The sequence below is a fragment of the Oryctolagus cuniculus genome, chromosome 19 (assembly GCF_964237555.1).
Source record: "Oryctolagus cuniculus chromosome 19, mOryCun1.1, whole genome shotgun sequence".
NCBI lineage: Eukaryota > Metazoa > Chordata > Mammalia > Lagomorpha > Leporidae > Oryctolagus > Oryctolagus cuniculus.
In genome coordinates, this window is record NC_091450.1 from 12148603 (window position 1) to 12165755 (window position 17153).

The window sequence follows — 17153 nt, forward strand, 5'->3', positions numbered from 1 at the left end:
CAACAAAATCGCAGGACACCAGATCATGTTTGAAAATCCACTTTATTCCTAAATACTGCTAATGAGCAATCTGAAAATGAAATTTGGAAAACAATTCTGTTCCCCATAACTTAAGAATAAATTTCACAAAAGAAGAACAAAATGTATATCTTGAAAACCGCAGAACGTGGTGAGTAGAAATTTACAATTGAAGTCAATGGAAAAACATCCCATGTTCCTGGGTTGAAAGGCTTAACATCATGAGAATGGTAATTCTCCCCCAAATTAATCTGATTCCGCACAGTCCATTTCAGAATCTCAAGCTGAGTCCTTTCTGGAAGTAGTCAGACTGTTTCTAAATTAAAATTCATAAGGAAAATCATAAGGGACCCAGAAAGGTAAAACAATCCGGAAAAAGAATACACCAGAAGAACTCACACTTCTCACTTTCACGGCTCACTGCAGCAGACATGGGGAGCCTTTTTTTCTGTCACGGGCCATTTGGGTAGTTATGACATCATTTGCCAGCCATTCAAAATTATCAGCTTTGTTAAAAATAGCTTGCTGTAGATTTATTGAATTTCAAGTTCTGCCTGTGGTTGCCTTGGCGGGGCCAGACCAAATGGTCTTGCAGGCCGCAAACAGCTTGTGGGCTCACTGTTCCCCAACCCCGCGCTGTAAAGTCACAGTAAGCAGAACAGTGCGGTCTAGCTCAAGGTCAGACGTGTAGATCAGTGGAGTAGAATCGAGAGTCCAGAAATCAACCCATCGGTCTGTAGTCAGCTCATTTCCACAGGGTGGCAAGGTCATTTCCTGGAGAAAGAATGGCGGCTCACAAAGGGCCATTCAGATTCTGTACTGAGTCGCTAGTAGCCTTTGATGTGGATTTTATCAGGCCCAGAACCTCTTTCTTAGCCCGCAGTGCCTCTGGAAAGATTAACTCGGAAGCTAAGGGAGTGGTGTGACTGAGGAAGGTCTCAGTGCTGCTTCTGTAAATCAGAGAGCCTCTGCTAGAACCCACAGGCAGGATTGCAGGCCTTAAGATTCATCCGTCTCTCCCAAAGCCGATATCCCTGTGTTAGACTTCAGTCGAGATGTTTTCAGGAACTCACAGCCCTGATCAAACAAACTAATATCCAGTCTACCCCTAAACCCATATGGATTGGAGTCTACCTTTGCCATTCCAAAGGAAGCAGGCTGACCAATCAAAGGAAGGCCACATGCACTGTGGACCAACCAGAGGCCCACACACAAGCTGATCCCACCGTTCCTCCCCAGCTTGGAACTCTAAGGTCCACTGCCTTGACTCCCGTGGGGAGCCCAGGTGTTGAGCCTTGGCTGCCTGACCCTGTGCTGTGTGTTGTGCAATAGATGTCTCCTTTTTTCCCATCACCCGATGCCCATGATTGGTTTACTGCACTCTGGGTGCGCAGGCCCAGTTTTGGGGGTTCTTTGGCAACACCTTCAGCTAGTTTTGGGGAGATTCTGTAACAGTTCCACTTTACAGGCAAGTCCAGAATAGGGATGTGTGAAAGGAGTTAGTGATTGCTAGTTGTTTTTATAGATTTATTTATTTATTTGAAAGTCAGAGTTACACAGAGAGAGAAGGAGAGGCGGAGAGAGAGAAGTCTTCTATCCGCTGGTTCACTCCCCAGTTGGCCGCAATGGCTGGAGCTGTGCCGATCCGGAGCCAGGAGCTTCTTCCAGGTCTCCCACGCAGGTGCAGGGGCTCAAGGACTTGGTCCATTTTCTGCTGTTTTCCCAGGCCACAGCAGAGAGCTGGATCAGAAGTGGAGCAGCCGGGATTTGAATCGGCACGCATGTGGGATGCCAGCTCTGCAGGTGGTGGCTTCACCCGCTACACCACTGCGCTGGCCCTGACTGCTAGTTCAAGGGTAGAGGACTGATAGTTAAATGGGTTGGAGTAATGAAAAGGTTCTAAAAGGGACAGGTGAGGAATGCAGCCTGTGAATACACTAAGAACCATTGCCATGTATACCTTAAATGGGTAGATTCAATAAGACTGTTAAATTTTTAAGTAAAAACAAAATGAAGAACAGGGTGCAGTAAATTACAGTCATTAAAATGGTAAAAGGGGACATTTGTAAAGCCGTAATAGGATTAAAGTGTACAAGCTGAGAAAAAAGAGAAATGAGTCATATTATGAATGACTACAGTGAAATGAAATAAAATGTAAAGACTTATACTGCTTTGAAGCCAAAAAAACTGAAAATCAAACAAGAAGCATAAAAGGTGAAACAAACATAAAAGGAATAGGGAAAAATGATCAGAAGTTTTAAAAGCCTCACAAAGTAGTGATGCTAGTGGGAAATGGTTAAAACAATTAAAAATTAGCATAATTTCTTTTCTTTAAGTTACAAATGACAAAAGTGGCATTAGCTTAAAAAAAGTAATTACCATAAGTAATTAAATGAGTAAAAGAAACAAGAACATTTTAATACCATTTTTAAAGAGTAAAAGAAGAAAGGTAAGAACTGGAACTCAGGAAGTGTAACATCCCCCCCTGCGGTGGGGGGGCCTGAGACGGCTCTCCCAGGGATGTCCATGCACTCGGGAAGCACTCTGTCAGGAACTGGGCTTTTCCTTCCTCTTCCTTAATCCTGCTTCTGTAGGTAGGAGGGTGTGCCCTAATTAGCTATTCAGGTGGGTGGGCTTTGGGTGGGGCTTGTACTGCTCACTTCCCTGTCCCTTCCTTTGAGAATCTCAGGAGCATGCATGGTAACTGCAGGGGCTGGAGCACACCTGCCGTCATCTCTAGGGAAGGTGTCATGGGGTCTGGTGCATGGTGGGGAATGGGTGTGGATCAGCAGGTAAGGGGGCGGGGGTTGTGCAGTGTGCGGCCACAGCACAGGTACTGCTGGCAGGCTCTTAGCACCTCGCTGCTTACTTAGCTTTCTACTTGCCCGTCTCAGTGGGAGCTGTCACCTTTCAGCAGGAAAACATGCTTGGCCAAACTGCTTTGGAAAGCTCCTGCTAGGGGCAAGTGGGAGGCCAGAAGGGACTGGGAAGAATCCCCGGGGATCAGACTGGGACAGGAGGGACCTTTCTAGGATGTGGCCCACTGATGGCTTAGGGGGATTGAGAAGTGGTGCTTCCTGAGCTGGGAGGAGCCAAAGGCAAGTGCAGGCCCTTGTAGGCACGTGAATGTCCATCCAGGGTGACGGGTCTGGCAGCAGAGGCATGGTTGGCTGCTGTTACCTTCTTAGACAGCACCTGGCTCCGAGCCCTTGAGAAAGGTTCACTGTGGTCCTTGTGTTTGGAGCTGCAGGTTTACACTCGGCTCTTCCAGATTTGCTCACATTTTACAGATGTGGGGGACATGCACAATCAGTCACTAACTCAGCCCCCGGATTTGGAGGGCTGATGATGCACAGGTTGTCTCCTGGTGACACTGAAACACTAGACCGAGAACGTTCAGACTCGTACGGGTCCCTAAACCTTCACGAGCCCCCATGTGGGTTATTGTCAGCAGCCTTCTTTGCTCAGGTGATTAGGAAGAAAACCTTAGATTCTTGCTGTCAAATATCCCCAAAACTGGTTGACAGGGTTGGCTTAGAACCACAAAACTGGGTCCACTCGCCTATCGCAAAGTGAGGTAATGCCTGGCAGGGGGGGTGATGGAAAAAGATGTTTATTGCAAGGTGCAGGGCAAGGAGTCGGCTGCCAATGCACAATTCCCAGTCACCCTGGGGGAGTTAAGGCAGTGGGTGTTGCCATTCAAAGCTGGGGTTGAGCCCTGTGTGGTGGGCTTGGGTGCGGGCCTCTGGTAGCTCCCAGTGCACTTTGCCTGCCTTCCATTGGTCAGCGACGAGGGCCAGCTTTTCCTTTGAGACGGCAAAGGTGGACTCTGGTCTGTCTGGGTCTGAGTATCGCTTGGGGACTAGTTTCTGAATTGTGACTTCCTGTGAAAACTCTCTGAACAGAGGTTAGCATTGCCATGCTCACTGTAGGGGCAATCACAAAGTTACCATAAGTGGTACATTTGTTGCCCACTGGGAGTCTGTATAGGTGTCCTGTATATAAGACGATGGGACATAATTGCTTAAAAGAGGAAGGGACGAGATGAGATAATGGCAGATTCTTCTGTTCTACTGTGTTCTGTCTCGGGCGGGCAAAGGAGTAGGGATAGAAAGCCCATCAAGACCCTGCGGCAGGCGCTGCACTACGTGTTCTCTGTTTCACCCTAATCCTTCTACCAGCCCAGCCTGCCAGTTATTCTTTTCTCTTCTTCTCACTGCTCAGAAAGCAGAGGCACAGTTCAGTAGCCTAAGGTTGCAGAGAGGGTGGGGTGTGTGTCTGGAGCCCAGCAGCTGTCCACACCCTGTGCTACCTCCCTGGGACGCTGGGCAGAACTCTTGAGGAAGGGGGAGTCAGGCAGGGGAGTGCCTGGGGTCTAAGCGAGGTTGAGGACAGCTCCCAGGGGCCTGAGAGTCTGCAGATGGGGCCTCCTTTCAGCCTCCGTCCCACCAGCCTGTTGTCCTCGTCCACCACAGTGACAGCTGCCAGTCAGGCCTGAACATCAAGCCTACAAAATAAACATACAGTGGCCTTTGCATGGCACACATACCTCCCGCTGTGTGCCTTTCTCCTCGTTCTTCTCTCTCCTCCCCTCTGCCCCACCAGCCACTTCCCAAGAGGCCTGGCCGTTTCCACCTCTGAGCCTTTGCTCAGACTGTTCGTCCTGCCCAGAATGCCTGTCCGCTTCTGTCTCATTAGCCCGATCTTACATGTCCTTTAATATCCCACCCAGGCGTTGGCTCCCTGCTCACCCTTCCCCTGCCTGGCCCCGGCCTGTCTCTTTGTGCTTTCCAAGCTCTATGCATGCAGGAAATAAGATCCTGCAGTTCCACTTTCTTGCTTGCTTTTACTTGGCCACAGTTATACAGCCAGCAAAGACTAGTAGAGGCAGGTGCACACAACGCACTGACCCTGGAGTCCGGGCTTTTAACTTGGGTGTTGCCCTCCTCCGTTATCATTCCAGTGCCACCCTCGGTTCTGGGCTCCCAGCCTCTGGTCAGGTCTCTGTGCAGTCACCTAAAGCAGTCACCTCTTCCAGATTGTCCCTGGAGTACATGTAGGCATTTCCCAGACTGTCAGAATGATTCCCAGCGTCGACCAGCCGAGTCCTGGGTCGAGGGGTGTGTGTGTGTGTGTGTGTGTGTGTGTGTGTATGTGTGTGTGTGTGTCAGGGCAGGGAAGAGGGGATGACCATCTGCATTCCAGGGCATCTGCCTAGCTCACCAGTCAGACCTTGCCTCTGCTTGCGACCCTGGAGTCCCTCTGTTCTCATCTGGCCCTGGTTCTTCCCCGTGCTACTCACGCCCTTTGGCCAGGCACCCCGATGCGCTTGCTCACTGGGGATGTGAGAAGTGCTGGCTGCTGGGTCCCCTTCACAGCCGCACTGGCTTTCCCTGGATGCTGAGCGGTGCTTTCTGGAGAAACTGAAATTGAAACGGTAGCCTTGCCAGGTGGCCTCACCTGCAAAACCCAAGCCCGACCCCATGACCCCTCAGAACCTCGTCTTTTTCCCAAAATGGCGGTCATGGCACAGTTTGTGTGATAGGTAAAATCGGTTTTAAAAGCACCTTGCATGATGCCTGGTTCTTCCTGGGCGCTTGGTAAGGATTTGCTGCATCCCCTCTCCCCCTCTGCATCTTCATGCCTTTGTCTTGCCAAAAGCCCCAAGCATCTGTGAGTATGCGTGGTGGCTGGCTGCCCCCTCCAGCCTTGCCTTGTGTGGGGACCAGGCAGGCCCCAATTCCACCCAGGGCCTTGCTAGTAGTGGCGGGGCAGCTCAGACAGAGTGACAGGCCCATGAGCCAGACGAGAATAGTTCACCATAAAAATGGAAAACCCGAGGCTGGTACAACTCTGGACAGTGGGGAAGGATGAGAGGGCTGTGAAACTCCCTGAGCATGGCCCTGTGGACTCAGAACGTGTGGGTGGCATTGTTCTTCCTTTACCTGCTTTGTCTCGCCTGGTGCCCCCTGCAGCCCCACGAGGCTGGATGCCATCACTAACTCCATTTTGCAGGCAAGATGGTGGAGGCTGCTGGAGGTCCCCCAGCCAGCCCATGCTCCCCAACAGAGGCAGGGCTCACACCCCTATCCGTGATGAGCTGTACTCTACTACCATGGATGCCAAGTGACGAGGCCCTGGGAGAGAGCTCCGTGGTCAGCATGACGAGACAGACACAGCCTGAGAAGTCAAACAGGGCTTGCTTGTCCAACAGAAACAGCAGCACATCAGAGCCACACAGCGTGTGGCCTTAAAAGCTCAGCAGCTGCCCTGTGGGTGCAGCACTCCAGGCCTCCCTGAATCAGCACACCTCACTGGGCCCAGTGTGGATGTGCGTGAGCAGCCCACCTGCAGCTCTCTTCTGTGTGGCATGCTCCTTGTCAGTCCTGGGCTGAGGGGAAGGCTGGCAACAGCTCTCAGCTGTCACCCTCAGCCACCTTTGTCTTCCTGAACCCCGTGCTTTGAAGCAGAGCAGGAGTGAGGTCCCACTCCTGTCCAGGAGCCAGGCCACTGAATACTGTCCAGCAAGGGGCTTGGTCTACAGTAAGACGGGACCGATAACATGCTAGGTGTGGTGAGCTCATAGTGGCTGAGAAGCCTGTCTGGAGGCAGAGAGCCTGGGCTTAAATCCTAGTTCTGCCACCTTGAGCCGTCCTCTTAATACTCTGGGCCTCAGCTTCCATTTCTGTAAAAGGGAGCCCACAGGGTCCTGCCTGCCGCAGGCTTGTGAGAGGTTAAGTTGTGTACTGCGCTGGCATGGTGCCTGGCCCACAGCAGGTGCTGGGTTCCTCCCTGCCCACATCTCTCTGAGCCCCTAACATTTGTCATTGTCAGCCCGTTTACTGACCGGAAAGCGAAGGGTGTTACACTCAGGGACTCCCAGGGCCTCTGGAACAGGAGGCTGCAGAGCTGGGCTGAGAACCCCGTCTGCCTGCCCCCAGAGCCCAGTTTATCCCTGTATCTCCTGAGATGCCCACCCTGGCTGTCAGTGGAGGAGGCTGTGGCACCCTTCCAGGATGGCAGTGATGGCAGATGCCAGGGCCTGCCACAGGGTGCGGACAACTTGGCTCCCTTACCGTGAGAAGAGCAGGAGCCGCCAGCCACGCTGCTCCACTTCCCTCCATGTTTCCTTTGGGGCTGTGTCCTTTCCTGGCTCATCAGCCCCCCCAGGAAGGAATGATGCTGGCTGCGGGCTGCACCTCTCAGCTCTGCCCCCTCCCTAGTGAGTGCCATCTTGTACCACTGCTCAGGCAGAGGCTGGAGCCCCTGGCCCCTGAGCCACTCGGCTGTCCCTAGTGCCCTCGCCCTCCTGGAACCGGGGTGTGCCCCATCAAAGGTTTAGACCTGAGGCTGCAGAGCCACACAGCCCTGTAAACCCCAGCCCCTCACCGTCTCAGGGATGCGGGTTTGGCAGATCCGCTGCTCCTAGGTGTCTTCACGTTCACCCCATGGACGATGGGCATGATAGCACCTCCCTAGGGCTGTGGGATGGTCATCGTGGGTCATAGAGAGCTGGGGCAGTGCCCAGGACCTGGTTCACGCTGGCGAGTGGTCTGAGTATTGTTATCAGGAGCAGTCGGTCGCCCCTGTGAGTGCCATGGTAGGGACAAGGGGTTGGGAGGGGTTTGACCAGAGGAAGAGCCAATGGGGCATGGCTTGGTGGGTTGTGGTCAGTGCCTGCTGACTGTGCTGGCCACAAGCTGTTGGAGGTGCCTCCCACAGAAGTCTGGCAGGGACCCAATCCCAGGTACCCGAGAGCCCCTTCATCCCCATGGCTCCCCTCCTGGTTGCTTGAGACTCCCACCCAGAGAGAGAAATGGCAGGAGAGGGTGAGACAGGGCTTGGGCCGAAGGGCAAAGCTTGGGGAAGGGAAAGCAGGAGGACCAGGCAAGAGTGGTGGGAGCGAAGTCTCCCTGGGCTTTGTGTTTCTTCCGCCAAAAATTGGGGCACAGGAGACTTCCTGTCTTTGTGAGCAGGGAAGGGATCCGTGCCAAGCTGCTGCCCGAGGCCATCGTCCCCACTCTCCTGTGAACCCTGTGCCCTGGGCCAGCCCTCCCAGAGGTCTCCGAGGGTGGCCTTGATGTTCAGTACCCTGAACTACTTTACTGCTTGTCAAGAGGGGTTGGGTTGGTATAGCATCCCTGTGTGTACACATCACTCTGCTGACTAAGGCTGGTGGGGAAACTGCCTGGGCCGTTGCTGTAACAGTGCAATGCTGTGAAGGCAGGCGCTAGTCCCAGAGAGCAGGGTGCTGGTCCCTGTGACGCCTGGTCGTCCCCCGTGGTGCTCTCTTTGTGCTATTCAACAGGGCTCAGGCTACAAGGTGCTAGAACGGACCCGTCACTGCTGAAGGTAGCCTGTGTGTCCCCTTGAGTTCTCAGAATCCACCTTGAGATCGCTGTGAAGTCCCCTTGAAACGTCCTATAAGCGTACAGGTCCCATGTCCTCTGCCTTACCGACAGCAGGTATCAGCCTAAGACGAGGCAGGTGGCTTTCGTTCTCTTGGCAAACACTGCCCACGTGCGGGCTGTGTGCGGGTTGCTGCAGAGACCTTGTGAAGGGACTGACAGTTTCCTGTCCCTGTGGAACCCGTCTCCAGCGGGAAGGGGTTGCTGTGTGCTTAGCAGGACCAACGTAGCACCTAACTCCTTCCCCTCTGCTTTTCTTGGTTCCTGCATTCCATTACAAACGGAAAGCAGTTTTGTGCGGTCAAGGTTCAGGTCTCATCCCCTCAAATGAGCAACTTTGAAACACTCCGGCCGTGACAGTGTGGGTGGCCTTCCTGGGCGGGGGGTTAGGGGGGTGTCTCTGTGTCTGCACAAGTCTCTGAGGTGACAAGTGAGCACCCATCGCCTCACCCTGCACAGCCCCGTCCTGACTCAGGGCCGGGGAACTTGTGTCCCTAGGGACTGACGTCATGGTCCGCTGCCTTAAGCTGCTGAAAGAGTTCAAGCGGAAGATGGACGACGACCAGGACGATGACGAGGACGAGGAGGTCATCTCCAAGGCGGTGCCGCCGGTGGACATCGTGTACGAGCGGGACATGCTCACACAGACCTACGAGCTCAGTGAGTCCTGCCCGCCTGCCAGCTCCCTGCCAGAGACCCGAGGTGCCTGTCCGTGCACTCGGAGGGCTGTGCTCCGAGTGTGACGTGTCGAGACATGCCAGGCTTCCCTTGGAGGGTTCAGGCCTTTGCTTCAGGTTGGAACCCGTGCTCTGCTGCTTGGCTGAATGACGTTGGTGAGATCTCTGAGCCTCAGTTTACTTATCTGTAAAATGGGGGGAGAGAGAGAGAGAGAGGCTACGTCTTTCCTCTGGGTTTGCTCCCTGTGGGCCCCGGCTGCTTGGATGGCACTGTCCACAGCGAGAGCGGATCTTCTGCCACTCAGGCCTCCGATTCACAGCCCAGTGTCCTGCAGATGCACCAAGACGCTGGGTGTTTCTTCGCCCGGTCACTTGATGCCTGAAATTGACTCGAGCACATTCCAAAGATAAGCAGCATGGTATTCAAGCGTAGAAAGCACTCCGTGGGGTGAGCTGCTGGTGTTACTATGCAGAGACTTCACAGCCACCTGTCACCTTCCAAGATTGGTTCCAAGTCACCACAGGCTGGGGATTCTGGTGATGAAGGGCAAAAAAAAAAAAAAAACCTGTCTCCTCTTCCTTACCCTTCTCCTGAACCCCCTCAAATCTCTGCGGGACAGCAGTGAGCCCGTGCCATAGTCCTCAGTCCCCATTTGGGAGAAGGGACCGAAAGGGGCCCTCAGAGGCATACCCCTCACCGGCAAGGCCGAGAGCCACTGCTGGCGGCAGGGCGGGAGGTGACAAACCACAGAGAGCAAAGAGCAGAGCCCATTTAAGAAGGCCCTTCATTAAACACCACCTTCCTTGACGCTTCATACAGCGGCCGATTTCATTGCTCTGGAAAAGTCCGTTTGTGCAAAAGAGCTCATTTCCCACTGCGGGGCCTGGGCACAGACGATGCGGCTGGGTCGTCCACTGGCCATTGCTCAGTCTCCCTCCGTCAAGTGCGTTCCCATGGAGGAGTCAGCCAAGTCCTTAGAGATCGGCCGCTGGTGCTCCTGCTGGCATAGTAGGCTGCTGGCCTCCGCGTCCTGGGTGCAGCAGAAGGAAGGGGAGGGTTTAGTGGCTGTGCTGTCCTCCGCACGGTGTAGTGGCCGTGGGAGCCGCCCTGTGCCAACGCCGGGACTCATGCGTGTTGTTTCCCACAGTCGAACGCAGAGGCACAAAAGGCATCTCCCAGGCTGAGATTCGCGTGGCCATGAACGTGGGGAAGCTGGAAGCAAGAATGCTGTGTCGGCTCCTCCAGAGGTTCAAGGTCGTCAAGGTAACACACACACACACACACACACACAGCCCCCATTCCCTGTCTCGGGGTGTGCACAGTGTGATTATGAAGGGAGCAGGGGGTGGGCTCAGACCGGCAGGAGACGAGACCGGCTGCCCTGTACGTCAAGCCAGTAAACAGTGCACACAGGCTGCATGCAGGCCACACGCAGGTTCTGTCTGCCCCTCGCCATGGTTTGCACTTGATAAAAACCAAGGGGATGGTCAGCATGAAAAGTCAGGCCACATGGGCACAGCATGGGGGGGACAGTCAGCTGGAGGCAGCTGCGTCCTCTCACTGACACCTGGCTGCTGGGGACTTGATTGAGTTCTGCATGCCAGGCACTCACTGCTCACCGACCGCTCTCTGGGGACTGAGTGCTCTACCAGGCATTGAGGGATGACGAGATAGGAAGGCCCATGGGGGCACATGCATGGGGCCTGACCGGTGGCCCAGGCAGCGAGATGGAAGGTGCTGGTGAGAGCCAGACTGTGGGGGGAACAGGTCGCCGGCCCTCTTCAGAGTGCGATCAGCACTTCTCATCCCTCCAGGGCTTTATGGAAGACGAAGGCCGCCAGCGGACCACCAAGTACATCTCCTGCGTGTTCGCCGAGGAGAGCGACCTGAGCCGCCAGTATGCCCGGGAGAAGGCCCGCAGCCAGCTGCTGGCCACCGTGAGCCTGGCCTCCATGCAGGAGGAGTCGCTCCCGCCCGAGGGCGAAGACGCCTTCCTCTCGGAGTCGGACAGCGAGGACGAGGGCGGCAGCAGCAAGCGGAAAGGCCGAGGGTCCCAGGGGGACGCCAGGGCCTCCGGCAGCCTGGGGCTGGGGGCCCAGCCTCATCACTCCACCCCCACCAAGGGTAGGGGCACTCGGGCAGGCAGGGCGTGGGCTGTGGGCTTTCTCAGGAAGCAGCCCCTGAGGGTCCCTCTGGTGCTGTCTGAGTCTGGGATGCACAGGCTTGGTGGAGATGGCCGTGTGGGCCACCCCGGCGGCTTGCTAGGCAGCTCTCCTTGGCAAATATTCTGTAGTTTTATTATGAGAGGGGCTGACTTTTCAAAGCTTCCCTCTAACAACACTTTAAAGAATCTCTCAGGGTTTTAGCTCAGTTAGAGATTTTTTTTTTTAAAGCACACGTGGAGGGCGGGGGCCAGGGATAAATTTGGCATCTGGCGTCCAGGTCAAGGCAGGGCTGCCTTTAACGTGACCTTCCATGGGTCTCCTGGCCTGCGTGGGTCTGCTTGGGCTGCCAAGCCGAGCCGAGTGGCCTCTCGCTTGCCTCTGACCCTCTCTGCTCCTCCCCTCGCGCAGGTGGGTGGAAAGTCGTGAACCTGAACCCTCTCAAGCGGCAGCCACCTGCTGCGGTGGGAGCTGCCGAGAGTGCCGCGTGCGGTAGCCGCGCCGGCACCGACAACCTCCTGGACACCAGCAGCTCCTCAGAGCCCAGCTTTGGCTCGCACCACATGGAGAACGACACCGGCGACATCGCCTTGATCGAGGAGGTCCGGCTGGAAAACCCCAAGGTCAGTGCTCACAGGGAGGGCGTGTGTCCCCGGCGGGGACAGCTGATTGACGTGAGATGTGTTCCTGGCAGTGGGCCGGCGCCTCCCCGTGTGCACGCCGCCTGGGCCCTGTATGAAAGTCACCTGCCCTGTGCTTACCTGGTGTTTCCATTGGCTACAGCTAACTCACTCTCTTCCCTTCTGTTCCTTTTAGAAGGAACATTTGTAAGGCTCATTTAGATCATCTATTGGGTGAATTTCGTTCCCCAGGGACATTTGGCAATGCGGAGACATTTCTGATAGTCACACTTAGGGAGGGGAATGCTACCCGCATCCACAGGTCAAGTCTTGGATGCTGATAAACAGCCCCACACAGACCCAGGACAATGCCTCACGCCAGAATTTTCTAGCCCAAAATGTCAGCTCTGCCATGGCTGAGAAATCCCGCTTTAGATGAAAGGCCAGTTCCATTGGCCATAAAAAAGAAGGGAATCGGAATCAACACTGCCAAAAAGCAAGTGCGCGTCGGCACGTCTGGCCATTGCGCTGGGTCCCGGCGTCAGAGACGCGGCAGGATCAGCTGAGTGCTTTCTGTCAGTGTTATCAGGAGGATGAAAAGGCAGTTGATGGAGAAACTCCCTCCTCCTGACACAGGCCTCTTCAAAAGGTTGGTGCAAAGTGTGCTTTAGCAAGAAACTGTGCATAGATTTTGTGATTTTTTTTTTTTTTTGCATGAAAATAAACCCATCTTTTAACTCCATTTCCCACTGACTGTTTGAAGTGTCTTCATACGATTGGGTTCACTTAGTGCCTTGTCCCTTGTCACTTGTCAGGCCCCGGATCCTGCCAGGGGGGCCTCCGGCACTTTGGAGCCACTCGGTGTAGAATGGACTTATGATGGGGGCGGGGCAGGGGTGGGTTTTGGAAGCTGTCACTGCTGTGTCCCTTGGGCTTCACAAGCCTTCGAGATAAACACCAGTGCGCTCTGGGAGGAGGAAGGCAGGGTCCCTGGGGAGGTAGTTGGCTGCCTGCTCGGTGAGCGGTATTGTGAGCGTTAGAATGTGTGTGTGCACCCCCAGCCTAATCCTACTTGTCCCTGCCTGGAATGAAGGCCTGTGCCGGTGGGTCCCTGTCACAGAAGCGATGGGGCATGGTGTCGATTTTTCTAGACCCTTTCAGCCCTTTCTTTGGTTGCCGTGACTCTGTCATGTCTGACTGGTCTCATCTCTAGATGGATGGTCTCCCAGCTTCTGACCTGCCTTCCTTAGCCTATGGGCCCCATCAGCATGTCCTTTGTACCCCATCACCAGGTCCTGTGACTCCAGCATCCGCTCCCTCCAGGGCTCAGAAATCCAGCTGCTCTTTCCTAGCCCAGCGGAAGTCCATCGCTAGCGTCCCTGGCAGCATTGTGTCCCACTTTGTCACCCTTGCTCAGCCAAGTGGTGACAGAGCACGTTTCCCCTTGCCCTCATGTGGCTTTCCCTCAGAGGTTCTGCTCTGAAACGCAAGGGAGCACAAGGGGTATTCTGCCTCTCTGCCCTTCCCCCATAGAAGCAGTGTGTTGGCAGGGACGGGAGCTGGGCTCTGTGCGTGCCACCATGTCGGATGGAGTAGCCTTCCCGGGTGCGCTGACATTTTCTGAAAACGCTGCTTCCAGCGAGCAGGCGTGGAGGGGAACATGCCCAGGGCTGCCGTATGGCCCTGCTCTGTGTGGGAGGTCTGCAGGGAGTATGTTAGAGTTTGCGTTTCCCTCCTGTTCGGGGCTCACATTGGGGCTGTCAATATTTTGATCCAAGGGCAGATGGAGCAAGTGCATTTTAAGCTCAAGGGGAGGCAGGAAGGAGCCACACAGAGCATGGCGTGGGCCTTCTGGCAGGGATGAATGAGGAGACACGGGTCGGCTTTTCTCCTCTCCTCTGTCACCAGTCACCCTGATCACTTCCAGAAACGTCTCTGGCTTCCAAAGACCTCCTGTGCTCCCCTGGCTCCCCTCTCTGCAGCCGGAAGCCCCGAGCTTGCACACATGCGCAGCCTGTGTGGCCGCAGACAGCGCCTTAGCCTCCCCGCACCCTGGTTTCCACGTCTGTACAGTGGGAGCCGTCATCCTCAGGTTGCAGAGAGTTGTTGCCGATGTCATGTGGAAGAACCAGGGGACATGGAGCAGGTCCTTTCAACTGCCTGGGGTTGCTGTAGTAGACGCCTCTGAGTTCTGTTCTGGACTCAGCTGAGTGGCCCACGTTCTTTGCTGACCCACGCCTCAGCTCCTTCCAAGCCTGCAGTGATGCGGATAGGAGGCCAGATGGACACCTTGGTCCTCCTGCGTGAAACACGGGCGTGGGAGTTCCCTGAAGGGAGAAAGAGCCTGTGGGAGTGGTGTCCGGGCCCCGGGCGCTGCTGAACCCCTGTGCCTTGCGCTCTGCTCTGTTCCAGGAGAGCAGCGGTTCCCAGAAGGGCGGGAAGCACGGCCCCGGCCAGGACAAGCCGCATGAAACCTACCGGCTGCTGAAACGCAGGAATCTGATCATAGAGGCCGTCACCAACCTGCGCCTGATCGAGAGCTTGTTCACGTAAGCTCGCTCTCGCCCGTCCGCCCGCCCGCCTGCCTGCCTGCCTGTCTCTCTTGCACTGGCTACACCTCTCAGCCAGGTGGTCAGCACCAGCCACAGAAATGACCAAAGGACATTTGAGTGCCTCCTGTGCCCCTGGTCTCCCTTCGTGGCAGAAGGGACCTGGAGTTTGTTGTGGCTGTTTGGAGAGTGTAGACGGCAGGGCTCAACCGTACACCAGACAAGGGGCCCCTGATGGAGCAGGAACAGAGACAAGGGGCAGTGGGCTTGCCCTTCTCCGTGCCTGGGAAACTGCTGGTAAGGGAGGGCTGTGGGAAGAAGCGGGCAGGTGAGATAGCGGAGAATTGTGCTTGGAGTCTTTTCCCGAAGCTAGCACGAGGCAGGCACAGGTGACGCTTCGGTGTGGGCTGCAGTCGAGGCTCTGGCCTCTTGTCCATTGGTCTGTGGCACTCCCTGTCCCCACTGGCCATGCCTGGAAGCCACTCAGTGGGAAGGAGCTTCGCTCTCCAGTCAAGGACATGGGGACTACATGATCCAGCTAGGGTGGGACGGGGACACCTCGGCCTGCGAGGTCCTTTGAGGCCCTGCCACTCTGTGTCCAGTGTTCTAGAAATACCAGTGCAGGGACACAATGAGAGCGCAACTGGGGGCGTGGCCAGAGAGGGAGCAGATGAGAGGGGACAGTGGTACACCGGAGCATTCCATAGCGGGAGGCCCAGCCGTCACACACACTTGGTGAAGACAGCTCTGCACACAGTGCTGGCTTTCCCTGCCATTGCCCTCCCACCGCAAGTCCTCTCTCTCACGTGGAGCAGCTGTGTGTGGCAGCTCATTCACCCCAGAGAGAGAGGATTTACGCCATCTGCCTGGGTGGGGGAGACCTGTGCCAGCCCCGCCCCTCGTTGGCTCTGTTAGGCACTTCTCCATTCCCTGTTGGGGCGGGGAGCATGAGCTGCTTATTTTGTGGTGCCCCAGGATTCAGAAGATGATCATGGATCAGGAGAAGCGGGAAGGCGTGTCCACCAAGTGCTGTAAGAAGTCCATTGTCCGCCTGGTGCGGAACCTCTCCGAGGAGGGGCTCCTGCGGCTCTACCGGACCACAGTTATCCACGATGGGATCAAGAAGAAGGTGAGCAGGGCCCTCGCGGCGCCCACGTGCAGCCTCACGCTGCCCGAAGCACGCCGGGCTCGCCTATCCCAGCCTGGTTATCAGGGACTCGACGTTTCCCACCTCGCCTCCTGATGTAGGGGGCAGGCCCTCCATCCCCACTTTGTGTATCCGCTGGAAAGAGAGAAGAGCAGTAACAAGCTCAGGTCTTGAGCCAGGCGTCCAGCCCCACGGCCAGCCATGGAGGAGACGCAGGAAGGCAAGCGGCTCAAGTTGGGCAGAGTGCTGCTGGAGATGTTTAATAACCCGGCGCGGTGGGAACTGTAGACTCAGCAGTGCGAACGTTCTCCACGGAGGTGGGCGGCCACGTATCCCCAGAGGGAACAGTGGCAGTGGCTCTGTGGGCACGCTCCGCCGGGGTTTTCCAGTGGGGAGTGAGCCATCTCTTCTTCTCAGCTGGGTTGTTTCTGTACAGTTTCAAGTTTGGGGCCATTCCCATAGCAACTGCAGCCCGGCAGCTCTGCCGTCTCAGGCTCAGGTTTTTCGGGGTCAGAGCAATTTGCGACAGCACAGCGGGACAGGCCCCTTCCATTGCCTGACCTTTTTCCCTGGCGGCATTTTCCCATCTCTGCCTTAAGAAAGCTCTGCTTTGATCTTTTGTCTCCTTAATAAGCCGGCAAGGTCAATTCTGCCTTTGGGCTTGAGCTTGTCTTGAGGGGGTTTGAACAGTACAGAGCGGGACGAGATGACGATCTCGTCGGTTTTATATCGGTGGTGCCCCCCAGGCAGCCTGCCTTGCCTCCCTCCAGCAGGGGTGCTAGGTTCCGGACTGACCTCTCTCTCTCTCTCTCTCTGTCTCTGAAGGGCAGGGGAAGCCCCCCACCCATCTGCAGCAGCGCCTCTGAGTTCTGCTGCTCTTCACAGAGCAGTCCCAGAAGGCAGAACACCTCCCCCGGGTCAGGGTAGGTAGCAGCAGTCTGGCTCAGGCGTCTGCTGTGTGTCCAGCTCTGCCTGGCGCCACGTCCACCAGGCTGTGCCAGAGGGAGCCAGCGAGAGGCTAGGGTGAGATCCGAGAGCAGCAGGTGAACCTCGGGGGATTCCATAAGCTCCAAAATCTAAGTGCACAGTCGTGGCTCCGCCTCCCCCGACGCCGGGCCATGAGGCGCCAGTCCAGTAGCCTGGAAAGGGCTGTGGTATGTATGTGTGCCCTCAGAGCGGGCTGCAGTTTCTCACCCAGCCTTTGTGTGATACCCATAGCTCGTGCTGCAGCCACACTGCTGGAGTCACCACACCCACACCAGCCTCTGCCTCTGCCCCCATCCAGCCCTGGCTGTTGGGCCGTTGGGAAGTAGCTGGGCCATTCAGTCATGGAAAGTAGAAACAGGAACGCTGTGGATTTGTGTTGTAGATTTTTTTAAAAGGATTTATTTGTTAGAAAGGCAGAGGTAGTGAAAGGGAGAGATGGGGTGGAGAGTGGCATGGAGAGAGGTCTTCCATCTGTTGGTTCACTCCCCAAATGGCTGCAATGGCCAGGGCTGAGCTAAGTCGAAGCCAGGACCCAGATGCTTCATCCGGGTTTCCTATGTGGACGCAGGGGCCCAAGCACTCTG

General features: G+C 55.7%; 1 protein-coding gene across 3 annotated transcripts in view; it reads left to right on the forward strand.

The window, feature by feature from the left end:
* GTF3C1 (general transcription factor IIIC subunit 1) overlaps nt 1-17153 on the forward strand; it is a 70597-nt gene that overhangs the window by 20670 nt on the left and 32774 nt on the right. For all 3 annotated transcript variants that reach the window (XM_008257918.4, XM_008257917.4, XM_008257919.4), the window contains exons 7-12: nt 8925-9086; nt 10252-10367; nt 10919-11228; nt 11678-11889; nt 14299-14435; nt 15411-15564. In XM_008257918.4, coding sequence (XP_008256140.2) covers nt 8925-9086; nt 10252-10367; nt 10919-11228; nt 11678-11889; nt 14299-14435; nt 15411-15564 — 1091 coding nt within the window. The remainder of the gene's footprint in view (nt 1-8924; nt 9087-10251; nt 10368-10918; nt 11229-11677; nt 11890-14298; nt 14436-15410; nt 15565-17153) is intronic.